This window comes from Alligator sinensis, unplaced genomic scaffold (genome assembly GCF_000455745.1).
Source record: "Alligator sinensis unplaced genomic scaffold, ASM45574v1 scaffold432_1, whole genome shotgun sequence".
In the NCBI taxonomy this organism is placed as follows: domain Eukaryota; kingdom Metazoa; phylum Chordata; order Crocodylia; family Alligatoridae; genus Alligator; species Alligator sinensis.
This window is the reverse complement of record NW_005841998.1, coordinates 1,826,687-1,839,754: the sequence shown is the minus strand read 5'-3', so window position 1 is coordinate 1,839,754 and position 13,068 is coordinate 1,826,687. Positions and strand designations below refer to the sequence as shown.

Genomic DNA, 13,068 nt, shown 5'->3' with positions numbered 1-13,068 from the left:
ATCAGGGCTGAATTTGATTCATTGACAGTAGAGATGAAAAAAAGACCAAGTGCATTTCCATGCTCCTTGCCCCCAGGCCAGTACAAGATTTTTCCCACAATACGTCTGCTATTTTTATCTGTGGAAGAATTTTCAGAGTACTTTGAAACTCCACATTTGTTAGCAAATTTGTGTTGTGAAACCTTCCCCTTCCCCCACCCAGTGCAGACAGTTTTGTTTGAGTGAGAGCATGTTGATGCACAAGCCTTATTAAAATGGAATCTGTGTCTTTACAGGATAACTTTGGTTTTGACCTTCCAGCAGTGGAGGCTGCAACTAAAAAGCACGAGGCCATTGAAACAGACATTGCAGCATATGAAGAACGAGTCCAAGCAGTGGTTGCTGTTGCAAGGGAGCTTGAGACTGAAAATTACCATGATATCAAACGTATCACTGCAAGAAAGGACAACGTTATCCGTTTGTGGGAGTACCTGCTGGAGCTGCTCAGGGCACGTAGACAAAGACTGGAGATGAACCTTGGTCTGCAAAAGATATTCCAGGAAATGCTTTACATTATGGATTGGATGGATGAAATGAAGGTAAATGTCATCCAGATTAGATATGGCAGGAAACTGCTTTGGATTAGAAAGTGTGCATGTGTAGATCCTTTATCTTGTAAATTAGGTTTGTTTTAAGTAGTTTGTTCCGAAGGATCTAATATAACCACATTCACAACTGCTGATCTGATTCTTGCTGCACAGTGTCATGATGGTTAAAATATAAAATAAAAGCAGCTAAAATAACCCCAAGTCTCTTGCCTACTAACAACACCACTTTTGATGTTGCTGGTCTGTTTGATGCGGGGAGGGTTTATATTCAACACAGCATCAGTGTTAAACCCCTCAGAAGGCTGCACATTTGGATTGATGGCGGGGGAAAGGGCCTTCCATGAAGGGTTGGAATAACACACTCAGCACTTCCCTTAGTCTCCTCCAGGGGGAACAGAGAGGAGGCAGGGTGGTGGTCCCATGCATGCATCAGCAAACAGAGCTGGGATAAGCAGAGAAAGTAAGCTTCACCCCACAAAGCACTGCAGTATCTAGGCACAGCACATGGGAACCTGGGGCGGTAGAACACTTATTCATGTTCTCTTTGAAGTAACACAGCTTGGCACCATCTCAAACCTAAAGCTGTGTGTAGGTGACATGGATGAGCTTTTTACACCCAACAGTGCTAAAAATATTGGCCCGGATGTATCTTCAGCTCAGACTCATTCACATTTGTATTTAAACTAGTGTGACAACTGAGAGCATAATTCATACATGAAGTACTTGTTTTAATGATGAATAATTCTGATTACACCTGGTGCTTTTAACCTTTCTCTTCATTTGAGCAGGTGCTGCTGCTGTCTCAGGACTATGGCAAGCATTTGTTAGGGGTAGAAGACCTGTTACAGAAACATGCCCTAGTGGAGGCAGACATTGCCGTTCAGGCTGAGAGAGTGAGAGGGGTCAATGCATCTGCTCAGAAATTTGCCACAGATGGGGAAGGTAACTCAAGCCAGCACATCATCTTTGATTTTAGTTATGCATCAGATTTGAAGAGACACTAACTTTAGTCAGATCATTATCAAGCTTCATTAGCCATATAATGAATGCGAGGCTAAATTCACCACCAGTGTAACTGGGCTGAATTCAGTTGCTTCCAATTAGACCCCTTAGGCAAGCAATGTATTTGGCCAACTGCCCTCATGGGGCTATTCATCCTGGCAATATTTTGCCTCATATTAATTCTGGTCACCAGCAGCTGCTGTAATTTTAAAATAAACATTCTGCATTCATTACAGTTCCCCCTTTTCACTGTTTCTGATGGATACAATTCAGATGCTTGCTTCTGATCTTACAAAAACCAAGAATAATTCTGCTAAGTCAGTGAAGTTACACAAGCAAGGCATAACCATTTTGCAGAATGTACATATGGTTCCAAATTCTTGTTTTTAACTTCAGTCATGTGAATCTAGAATAACTTATTTTAATTCACTGGAAATACCCAAAATATTTATCAAGGCAAAGTATAGTGTAGAAATTTTTCCTCGCATCTTTAAATGCGTGGATTTTTCTACAGTTATTACCTTGTGATGTGATGGAGCTTAAACAGCTTGTATATAACACTTTGGAAGCCTAGCAATTAATAAACTTAAATTTACAGTGTAGCTCTAGTGACCACGTATTAAGAGCCTGGGGTGGGTATTGTAACTTTAGATCTTAAAAATAAGCCAAAGTAATATATTTCTCTGTCTGAACAGGTTACAAACCGTGTGACCCACAAGTTATCAGAGACCGAGTAGCTCATATGGAGTTTAGTTACCAAGAACTATGCCAGTTAGCAGCTGAACGCCGGGCTCGCTTGGAAGAATCCAGACGTTTGTGGAAATTTTTCTGGGAAATGGCTGAAGAGGAGGGCTGGATCAGAGAAAAGGAACAAATCTTGTCATCTGATGACTATGGGAAGGATCTAACTAGTATCATCCGCCTCTTAAGTAAGCATAAAGCATTTGAAGATGAAATGAGTGGTCGTAGTGGCCACTTCCAACAGACTATAAAAGAAGGTGAAGATATGATTGCTGAGGAACACTTTGGGTCAGAGAAAATCAAGGAACGAATCAAGGACATTCGGGAGCAGTGGGCTAACCTTGAGCAGCTCTCTGCCATTAGGAAAAAGCGCCTGGAAGAAGCCTCTTTGCTTCACCAGTTCCAAGCTGATGCCGATGATATCGATGCCTGGATGTTGGACATCCTTAGGATTGTCTCCAGCAATGATGTTGGTCATGATGAATATTCCACTCAGTCTTTGGTCAGGAAACACAAAGATGTTGCCGAAGAGATTGCAAACTATAGATCTGTCATTGACTCTCTTCATGAGCAGGCGAAGGCTCTGCCACAAGAACATGCTGAATCTGCAGATGTGCAGGGCAGGTTGTCTGGAATAGAGGAAAGATACAAAGAGGTGGCTGAACTGACCCGGCTCCGTAAGCAAGCATTACAAGATACCCTTGCTCTGTATAAGATGTTCAGTGAAGCAGATGCATGTGAACTTTGGATTGATGAAAAGGAGCAGTGGCTGAACAGTATGCAGATTCCAGAGAAGCTAGAAGACCTGGAAGTGATCCAGCACAGGTAAGAACAGACTTAGGAAGAAGTACTTTTGTGTACCTTTAAAATTTAAGTTGCCCGTGACAGAGATCCTCCAATGCCTTTATGATCTTTTTCCCAGATTTGAAAGCTTAGAACCAGAAATGAACAATCAGGCATCCCGTGTTGCAGTGGTAAATCAGATTGCTAGACAGCTGATGCACAGTGGTCATCCAAGTGAGAAGGAGATCAAGGCACAGCAAGATAAACTGAACACAAGGTAAGTTAGTGACTGGCAACATATGAAAACCTGATATTAGTTGAGATGGCTGTGAAATTAGGAGAAATCATAGGAGAATAAGGCTGAAAGGAAACTTGTGAGTTTGCTTTGTCCAACCCTCTTGCACAAGGCAAGATCAAGCCCTGACTAAACCATTCCATCCTTGTGTTTTTCTAGTACATATGTTACATATGTATTTCTGATATGTTAAAGCCTGATTTTCATCTAGTGTTAACTGGAGTAGTTTCAAGTCAAGGAGATGACCTGAGAAGTTAGAATAAGCTTCTTCCTCTCCTTACTGTCTGATCAAAAGCCAGAGTTTTCCCATTGGCTTCAGTAGACTTTGAATCCAGCCTTAGTCTAGTAGTTACAAATCTTTAACAGCTGGAGAGTTACCATACCAAATGCTTTGTGAAAATAAGATGGTACAGTATATCATACACACCTGCTAATTGGATACTTAGTGTTCACACAGGTATACTTTGAAACCATGCGGCAAATCCAGACCTATAGGAGACCTACAGGAAATACCTGATCCTGGGGAACACAGAAATGTTTGTAGCCAGTCTGTTGATATGTACTGTTTTCTAACATGCCCTGTAGCGACAGAAATATGCGAGCAACTACTTGTGTAATAAAAAGCACCAGGACAAAACAGTTTTTTAAGGGCTTAGCAGGCCTATTTCAGCAATTTTCTCATGAAAAAGTAGTGACATTGGGCACTTTTTCACACGTGCTTGGGAGGGGGAGGAGGGGAGCTTTAGTTAGAGTGGCTCCAAGAACCTCAGTGTCTTGTGTATCAGTGTCACCATGCTTCAAAATAGCAGTGGGGGCACTTGAATTAAAGCTTGATGAGATGCAGGAGGTTGCTGGAGCACAGTAATTACCATGCTCCAAATCACTATAATTACAGTGTGTTGCAGCAGGCTCTGTACTCGTATATAGGCACCCATTAAGCTTGTCATAATTGCATAAGAGCCTCAGTTTCTCTGCTTTCCTTTCCTCTCTCATTTTAGGTGGAGCCAGTTCCGAGAACTGGTAGACAGAAAGAAGGATGCTCTTATCTCTGCTCTAAGTATCCAGAACTACCATCTGGAATGTAATGAAACCAAATCCTGGATTAGGGAAAAAACCAAAGTAATTGAATCCACACAAGACCTGGGCAACGATCTGGCTGGAGTAATGGCCCTTCAGAGGAAGTTGACGGGTATGGAACGTGATTTGGTAGCTATTGAGGCTAAGCTAAGCGACCTGCAAAAAGAGGCAGAAAAGCTGGAATCTGAGCATCCTGACCAGGCCCAGGCCATCCTGTCGAGGCTTGCGGAGATCAGTGATGTGTGGGAAGAAATGAAAACCACCCTAAAGAACCGTGAAGAGTCCCTTGGAGAGGCAAGCAAACTGCAGCAGTTCTTGCGTGACTTGGATGACTTCCAGTCCTGGCTGTCCAGAACCCAGACTGCGATTGCCTCAGAAGATATGCCAAACACATTGGCCGAGGCTGAAAAGCTCCTCACTCAGCATGAGAATATTAAGAATGAGATTAACAATTATGAAGAAGACTACCAGAAAATGAGGGACATGGGTGAGATGGTAACACAAGGGCAGACTGACGCACAGTATATGTTCTTACGCCAACGTCTGCAGGCTTTGGACACAGGATGGAATGAGCTTCACAAAATGTGGGAGAATAGGCAAAGTCTCCTCTCACAATCCCATGCCTACCAACTCTTTCTCAGAGATACCAAGCAAGCAGAAGCATTTCTCAATAACCAGGTAAGTGCACAATGGCTGCATTCTTTTACCCAAACTCAACACAGTTTATTGTAGCTGCCTGTTGAAAGAGATTATTGCAGGTCAGTTGAAAATAAGCATGTTTTTCACAAAAATAGTCTTTAATCAAATTGGTCTCCAGTAATTTTTTTGGGGGGGCTGTCTAATTCGTGTCTGTGGAAATGCTGTCAGAACAGATACTATTACACCTGCAAAACTTTTCTTTGTCCTTCATTTATTTTTGTAACAAAAAAGGAATATGTTTTGGCACATACTGAAATGCCCACCACCTTGGAAGGAGCAGAAGCTGCTATTAAAAAGCAGGAGGATTTTATGACCACGATGGATGCCAATGAGGAAAAGATCAACGCGGTTGTAGAAACTGGCAGGAGACTAGTTAGCGATGGGAACATTAACTCTGACAAGATCCAAGAGAAGGTGGACTCTATCGATGACAGGTGAGCTTTGCTCAGTCTTCTAGGAACTGTTTTGCACTAAATCTCCCATCCTGCTCCTTCTTTCCTGAGTTTGCCATTATCCTTTGCATGGTGAAGATTTCCTAGCATGAAGTGCTGGTGTCCAGTGGATTAGTATTTAGATATAGAAAATTCTAGCTTCTCAGAGTAATGAAGCAAGCAGAAGTATAGCGGAAACTGGGATTGCTTTTTCTCTTGCTTGATAACAGTGTATATAAATGACTCCACTGAAATCAGCACAATTATACCAGTGTAGCATTGACATAGCTAACAGGAGACTGGGGTCCTTTTTGTTTCATGGTTTCTTATCAAAAGGTCAAAGCAAAGTGACATGTTAATAGATACCGAACAATGTGTTTTCTTTGTCCCATGAAAAAAATGTCAGAATTCTTCAAAAAGGAATTGGGCTGATTTAATCAAACATGTCCTCTGCCGTCATCTGGACTCATTAAATACTGAGCTCCATAACTAGGCTTTGACTATGAATGTGTTGCTCTATAATTCTATCAGAGTATTAGGCTGGTTCTGTAAATCTAAAGTTTCCTCTGGTATCAACTGGCTATTTCATTTAATTAGAATGATACATTTCTGTCCTTCCTCCCAAGAAGAAATGGGACTACTTCTGACTGCAGGTGAAATTACGCTTGTCTTTTCTACTTGGCTTTAAGCATGTTTTCCAAGGTATAACAAAATGATCCCTGGCCCTTCTGCAGTCAGATAAGAAAACATTGGCACAATATTTCTTACTCCCTCAGACAAGGATTTTTCTTTGTCTTTCCAAGTGGTACAGCACCTACTGATTTTTTTAAGAACTTCCCCCTTTTTAAAGCCTGAATGTTAGTTTTGATGTGGTAAAACCAGTCTTTGCCATAGTTTAAAAAATAATTAGTTCTTATGTAGTGCTTGCCATCCTTAGAGCTCAAAGTACAGTAATAACCATACTTAGCTTGCACACAAATTTTATGCCAAATATTATTTGCCCTGACTACATACATCTCTACTTCAAAGCTGAGAAGCTCCAAGCTAGCCAGTTGCTCTACTCTTCAGGGATGAAACAAACTGAAATACTCTAGGACAATGGTTCTCAAACTTTTTTTTTCGTGAACCACTTGAAAATTGCTGAGGGTTTCAGCGGACCACTTAATAAACTTTTTTTTGTTCTAGAAATCAAAGCACACAACTCATATTTTAATATCAGTAGTCTTACCTTTCTAATACAATGGATGTGCCTGTTTTTTTGAGCAAAGTTCTGGGAAGTTGGGTGTAATGTTTGCCAGGTTTAGCCTTAGGTCACCTTTTTGCAGATCGCCTGAGTGTTCAGTTTGAGAACCTCTGCTCTGGGAAATAGCAGTTAGTTGTTTACCATTCTCCCGTGTCAAGTTCAAGCAAACCCCCTTATAATCTGTGTGTATTCTGCTTCAGTTATGTCCCACCAGGGCTCCATCATGTAGCTCAAAGTGAAACAGAATATTCCTATTGCTAGAGAATTTTGGAAGTCCTTGAACTCTTCCTTTATGACCTTCGCTCTCCGATGTCTTATGTTCCTGTGATCTCTCTGACCATAGTGGAGTGGATATAGCTCCCATTTGATCCTGCAGTGATGTTCCAGGAAGATAGGGTCACATGAAAGTCATCCAGGCTTATCATCCTCCCAGGTTCTGAGTGTGCTGACTTTTCAGGCCTCCCTGCCTTTCCAGCCCTGAGCCTGAACTCAAATACATGTTACGATGGCCACTAGAAAGGCCTGTGAGTACATCATGACACAGATATCACTGTGTACTTTCCTAGAAGGCTCTGTGTATAATTAAGTGAGGCATTAACATTACTTAACAATACCACTGCCAAGTTTGCCTCCTTAATCAACACCAGAATGCAGTGCTTACTGTGTCATACTCAACGTAGACTTCATTCTTAGTCTGCCTAGACCTAAACAGTTGCAAGGATAAAGCCTCTAGCAGCGTAGCCATCTGGCTTCCATATTTTCTGCTTATTTATTTGTAGCACCAAATATGTTAGACGAGATGTAGAGCATGGGCCAGTGGGATAGCACATTACATACCAACACGATGGAATCCTAGAAGGTCCTGGCAGTCAGTGGCCCCCTAATCTTTATTCCCCTAAGGTGAGACTTACTTTCACTCACAGAGTCTTCAATAAAACAAGAGGAGAATAAAAAGCAGTGTTTGGAAACACAGGGCAAGGGATTCTCCTCTTCAGGAAGAATTCAGTTTTCCAAGCTTCCTGTATTTGCCTGTGGTAGCATCTTCTGGGTTGATTCTCACTTAAATTTCCTGTTGTAAGAGATCACTTGGTCTTTTAAACTCATTTTAATATGCTGTTTACAGTGAAAGCCCTACATGTGTTAGCACTTGGACAAAGACTTATTCAGTTCTCTCTTCCCAGTTACCCCAAGCAAACAAACCAGGTAACCCCAAACCCTCTGACTTTCTCTATTCTTCACCTTATCCTTTTCCTTACCTTCCACTTGTGAAGGCAGGACTTAGTGTTCTGGTGAGCCAGCCTCTCCTTACCACCTCCACAACAACCAGAAGTTGTATACAGGGGCACAATGATATGTCTACATATTTTCAGTAGTCCTTGACATATCAATAGACAGCTGCAGCAGAGCTATTCCAGGCCTCCTATTTCCATATGTAAAGGAGGTCTCAAGCCTCAGATCTTTAATTCAGGTGGCTGTTTCCTGCAAAGGAACTCGTCTTTATTATTCCTATTGTTCCCTGTCACCGTAGATGGCCTCTTGACTCCCTCTGATTCCATGAGACTTGGTGTAGGTGTTCATGCTTGGAATGTGTAAGTAAGCCCTAGAAAGCTCTATTTTTATCGCACTTTTGTCCACACACTTCCTTAAATTGCAAAGTTTATTTACATGAAACACTGCAAAAACCATCTAGTATTCTGCTGTTCAGGAAATCTGTGTATAGCTATTAAATCCTAGAGGTGATAGCCCTCAAGAACAAAGGCTAAGATTGTGGGGTGTAATAGGAATGGTATTAATGAAGGCCTCTGGTTTACAAAGTATTAGCTCCCAAACAGACTCCAACTGGGTGCACCGATGAAGAACCTGAACAAACAAGTACAAATCTATGCCACTTCTGAGTGGCTGGTTAGACTGCTTTGTAACTGTTACTGCTCTTGTTCTTCTTCTTCTTAATTGTGTTTATTACCCTAGTTAAAAATGGGAGTGCGTTGTCCATTGGCACAGTAGATGGTCTTTACTCCAAAGAATTTAGAGTCTGTATGTAGAAGACGGGCACAGGGTGGGGGGGAAAGGGGGCGTATGACAACCAGAGTGAACAGTGAGATGACACATGCCACAAATTATTGTGAAATGCAAAACTCTAAAACTCTTGGTTCAGAGATGATACCTTTTATTAGACCAACTAAGAACTCGCAAAAAATTGTGGCCTTATTTATGAATGGTTAGTCTCAATGGAAGGAAGCAGTTAGGAGAAGGAGGGGAAGAGAGGTGGAGTAAACCATGAGTCAGCAGAGAGCCGAGTAGTTGTAATACAACCGTAGAGCAGTGTTTCTCAACCAGGGTTTTGTGACATCCTGTGGTACCTTGAGATCTTTTCAAGAGTGCTCCAGGGTGTTGCAATTTGTTAGCATTTTAAGGTCTATAAACATGATTCACAAGATAAACCAGAGTTTTCAAATAGGAATCCAGAGTGTTAAAAACATTCTGACCTATTGTGATCTGAGTTCTTTGCAACAGAAGAATGACTTTATTTTCTGTAGTCAACAGACAAATAAAAACTAAGAGTTGGCATTTCTGAGGGGTGCCTTGAGTCAGTCAGAGGGTTGTCTTGAATCTAAAAAGGTTGAGAACCACTGCTATAGGGAGTTCTGTGAATGTTGGAATGCTCCTGTGTTGGCTACTCCTACTTCTGGGAGTCTTATTGCAGCTTTTTCTCTAAGGTCAGTGGGTAGAGGCACTATCAGAGGCCTCTGCCCACTGTCCTACAGTGCCAACAGTGTGGGGTGAGGAAACTATGCACTTCCATGCATAGTTCTGGGTGTGCTGGATGATGGGAGGGCTGAGGCTGGGTCCCATTTGTCTCACACATGCACACAGTCCCTGTTTTGGCTTCTTGTGCAAGAGCTTCTACCAGCTGGCATAAAATAGTTTTTTCATTTCAGCTATTCTCTACCAAGGGAAGTTCCAAATTTCCAAGTCCAAAAACCAGCTGGCCTGACCTAGGACACAATAGCTCTATTTTTTCCAGACTTTATGCTTATGCAAGCTTCTATAAGAAAAGGAGCCTGAGTTATTTCTGCTATGATTATTTCAGCAATGCTCATCCTATTCTAAGTATTTCTCATGGCGGCACAGTTCTTCCCTTGAAAGAACCTAAATGAGCAACAACAAACTGAGACCGTTAGAGTCATACTGATTTGCATCTCAGCAGGCCATTGCATTTCCTTCTCTTTACCAGTTTTGCTTTACTGGTATCTAAGACTTTCTGGTCCTGCTGATGCTTTGTAAAGCCCACAGGTTAGCAGTTAGCCCACAGTAATTTTTCCAGGTGTTTGAACCATGAGAGTTCACAGGTGCCCTAACACATCCAAGCATTTGGAGAAAATAGCCAACCCTCCTGGGTTAATTTCATTCAGGCACATGGTAGGGATTTACCTCATTCCTATTTTCATCCTCTGCAGTTCCACTGCAAAGAGGAAACTAAACTGTGTAGGCTAGGACTATCTCTTCATTACATGAGTCTTTGTTTGTTTCACTGGGGTCCTATTTTTGATAGTGTTTTAAGCGCTAGAGCAGTGCAAAATAAATGCAATTTAATTTTTTGAACAAGTCTGTTAGACATTTATGTGAGTATTTCAAAGAATTAATGATTGAAGAGCAGATGCTTTGAAATGTGCAAATGTTGGAATTCCTTCACAAAATTTCAGTGAGTAAAAATATCAGCATTTATCAATCTGAGTGGCTGAAACGTTTCATAAAGTGAGAAACGTATCTGTCCCGGTACGTCACCCTTGTCCCCATCATGTCTAGCACCATACATGCATAAGGGCCATAAAGAGAGCTGAGGCTTTCTCCCCTTGCCCTCACAAAATCAGAAAGTTGTCATAGATCTTCTTGTGTTCCAACATCTTTAATACTATTGGAGAACTGGGCATCACGATTAGAAGGCTATCTGCACTTGTGTTGCCTTCCTGATACTTCTGGATGCACCTATGAATGTCAGGCTGTATGCATTTATCAGTCTCTTGGTGGCATTCTGCAGCTCTTTCAATCCTAGATAAGGCTACATTACCTCAAGTATCAACCACTGGCACCATCGAATGTTGGCTGCATTCAAGCTCCCTCTGGGAGCTTGTGATCAGTCAGCCTTCTTAAAAGCAGAATACAGATTAGTTTACTGGTAGGAACAAAACATTTGGGGTCAGAAGGAATTTAAAACAATTCCCACACATTTATCTTACCTAAAGCCCTACTGTCTTGTGATATAACTTAGGCAAGCCTTACTCTCCAGACAGCCTACAGCAAAGTCCTGCTTCAGCTTGCTTCCTCCAAGCAGTTACTACCTTCCCCACTGCCTTCTCTTTCTCTCCGTGCTCTTTAAACTTCTCTGTCATTCTTTAGTTCCTCTGTGTTTCTTTGCTATCTGGTCAAAATAAAGCCTGTAGGCTCAGGAGGAGTTGGAGCCAGACTCCTTGGATCCAGTGAGTTTGGCATTGTCACTTAACTTACTAGTGTGCTTGCTAAGGGATGTTGTCTAGAAACATTTTTCTCCTTCCTGCCTGTTTTTCTGGACGCGTTTTGGATCAGTTAACTGGATATATTCAGACAGTAAACATTCTAGTCATGAAACCAGCATTTCAGCATTCATAAGTTATTACGAAGTCTTTCCAAATCACGCCAGAGTGAAGAGAAGGGACTTCCCATTTAGTACTGAAGTCAGGATTGCCATCCTTCTTTGTGGAAGAAAGAACAGTATTTGTGGAAGAAGGTTCCAAAGCCAGGTATCAAGAAGGATATGACTCCAGCACCCATTTTAAATACCTCAAAATGAGCCTGTCCTTCAGTCACAGGTTCCTTGAGTCCAGCACTCTCCTTAGTTGCATCTTGGCAGCAGCTATGTTCTTCACTGAAGTTATTATGTTGGTATAATTGAGAGGAGCAATTATGCCTTTTTTTTTTCTTCCTCTGCAAACTGTAAGCCTGAGCATGAAGAGTTAACAAAATCTTACCAGATTGTGCCTTTATCAAGGCTCTGAACTGTGAGGTGCTGAGGACATCTTGAAAGGCACAGAGCACCCTTAAACCCATAGGAATTGAAGGCACTTGGCCGCTCTTGGAAGCACCTTTACTTAAAGCATAAAGAGCACAGGCTTTTTATGTCATTAGAGAAATGAAGCACTTATGTAATGATAAGTGGAATTTTCTATATGATTCACCTAGGTGTTGTAAACCTTGCCCCATCTCTTACCCTTCAGACAGCCTCTATTTATAGAATTAGAGTTCCTTTTTTGGAAATTGTGTCATTTCAAGAATGTATTTCATGTTTGGTGCCTTTGTGGAAAGGGATAAATACTCCAGTGTGCCACAGACCTCTCCCTTCATGTCCTCTCCCTAAATCTTGTGGACTTAGTGTATTTGTGTTTCTTCCCACGAGAACTGGGAAAGCTTGCCCAGCCATTGTGAATGTGGCTTGCAATCTGCAGAAAGCTTTTCAGTTTTTCTTTGGAGCAGTCAAACTTCATTACGTTTCCTCTGGGGATTTCTGCTCAATTGTAGTACTGGCAGCATGCACTGGGACCACCCTCTATAAAATTGTTTCCTAATTTCTTCCTTTTTAATGTTCTAAAAAAGTATGCCAATCCTTTTACTCAAGGATCATGTACAATAAAATATGAACAAATTCTATACGGTGGGTCCATCTACATGTGCAATTAACATGGAGCAATAAACTCTGGGACAGTTTGCATTGGAGTCAGCAGCTCCCAGGTGCAGCGGATACATGTATGCTTGGGACCGCAGAAGTGAAAACCGGGGCAGAGCATCCCTGGGCTGGCAGCAGGCTTGTGGGGGTGAGCTCTGGGCTCCAGGCCATGGTGTCAGGTGGTGGAGGGGCTGGCTAGGGCACACGGGTGCTATAGTGCAGAGCTAGGCAGCATGTAAGCCCTACACTGTAGCACCCTCAGTCACCATCTACACATGGGTTAAGGCAGCGTAAATTACTCCGCCATAGGATAGTACTTGTCCCAGGCAGTATTATCCTATGGCAGAGTTAATTAAGTTACTGCGCCCTAATCAGGGATGTGAGAGGGTAAATGATTAATTGTTTAACCAGTAAGTGTAGTGATGACCAGTTAGCTTACTAATCCTTTAGCGGGGGCTGGTGCAGTGTGGCAGGGGGGAGGGAAGGTACCCGGGAAGGCCCCGCAGGGATAC

General features: G+C 42.1%; 1 protein-coding gene across 4 annotated transcripts in view; it reads left to right on the top strand.

Moving 5' to 3' along the window:
* The window catches only part of SPTBN1 (spectrin beta, non-erythrocytic 1), a 201,974-nt gene that overhangs the window by 142,954 nt on the left and 45,952 nt on the right, over positions 1 to 13,068 (top strand). For all 4 annotated transcript variants that reach the window (XM_025201573.1, XM_006021584.2, XM_025201575.1 and 1 more), the window contains 6 exons: positions 276 to 578; positions 1,376 to 1,529; positions 2,285 to 3,155; positions 3,253 to 3,390; positions 4,407 to 5,163; positions 5,416 to 5,618. In XM_025201573.1, the coding sequence (XP_025057358.1) occupies positions 276 to 578; positions 1,376 to 1,529; positions 2,285 to 3,155; positions 3,253 to 3,390; positions 4,407 to 5,163; positions 5,416 to 5,618 (2,426 nt within the window). The remainder of the gene's footprint in view (positions 1 to 275; positions 579 to 1,375; positions 1,530 to 2,284; positions 3,156 to 3,252; positions 3,391 to 4,406; positions 5,164 to 5,415; positions 5,619 to 13,068) is intronic.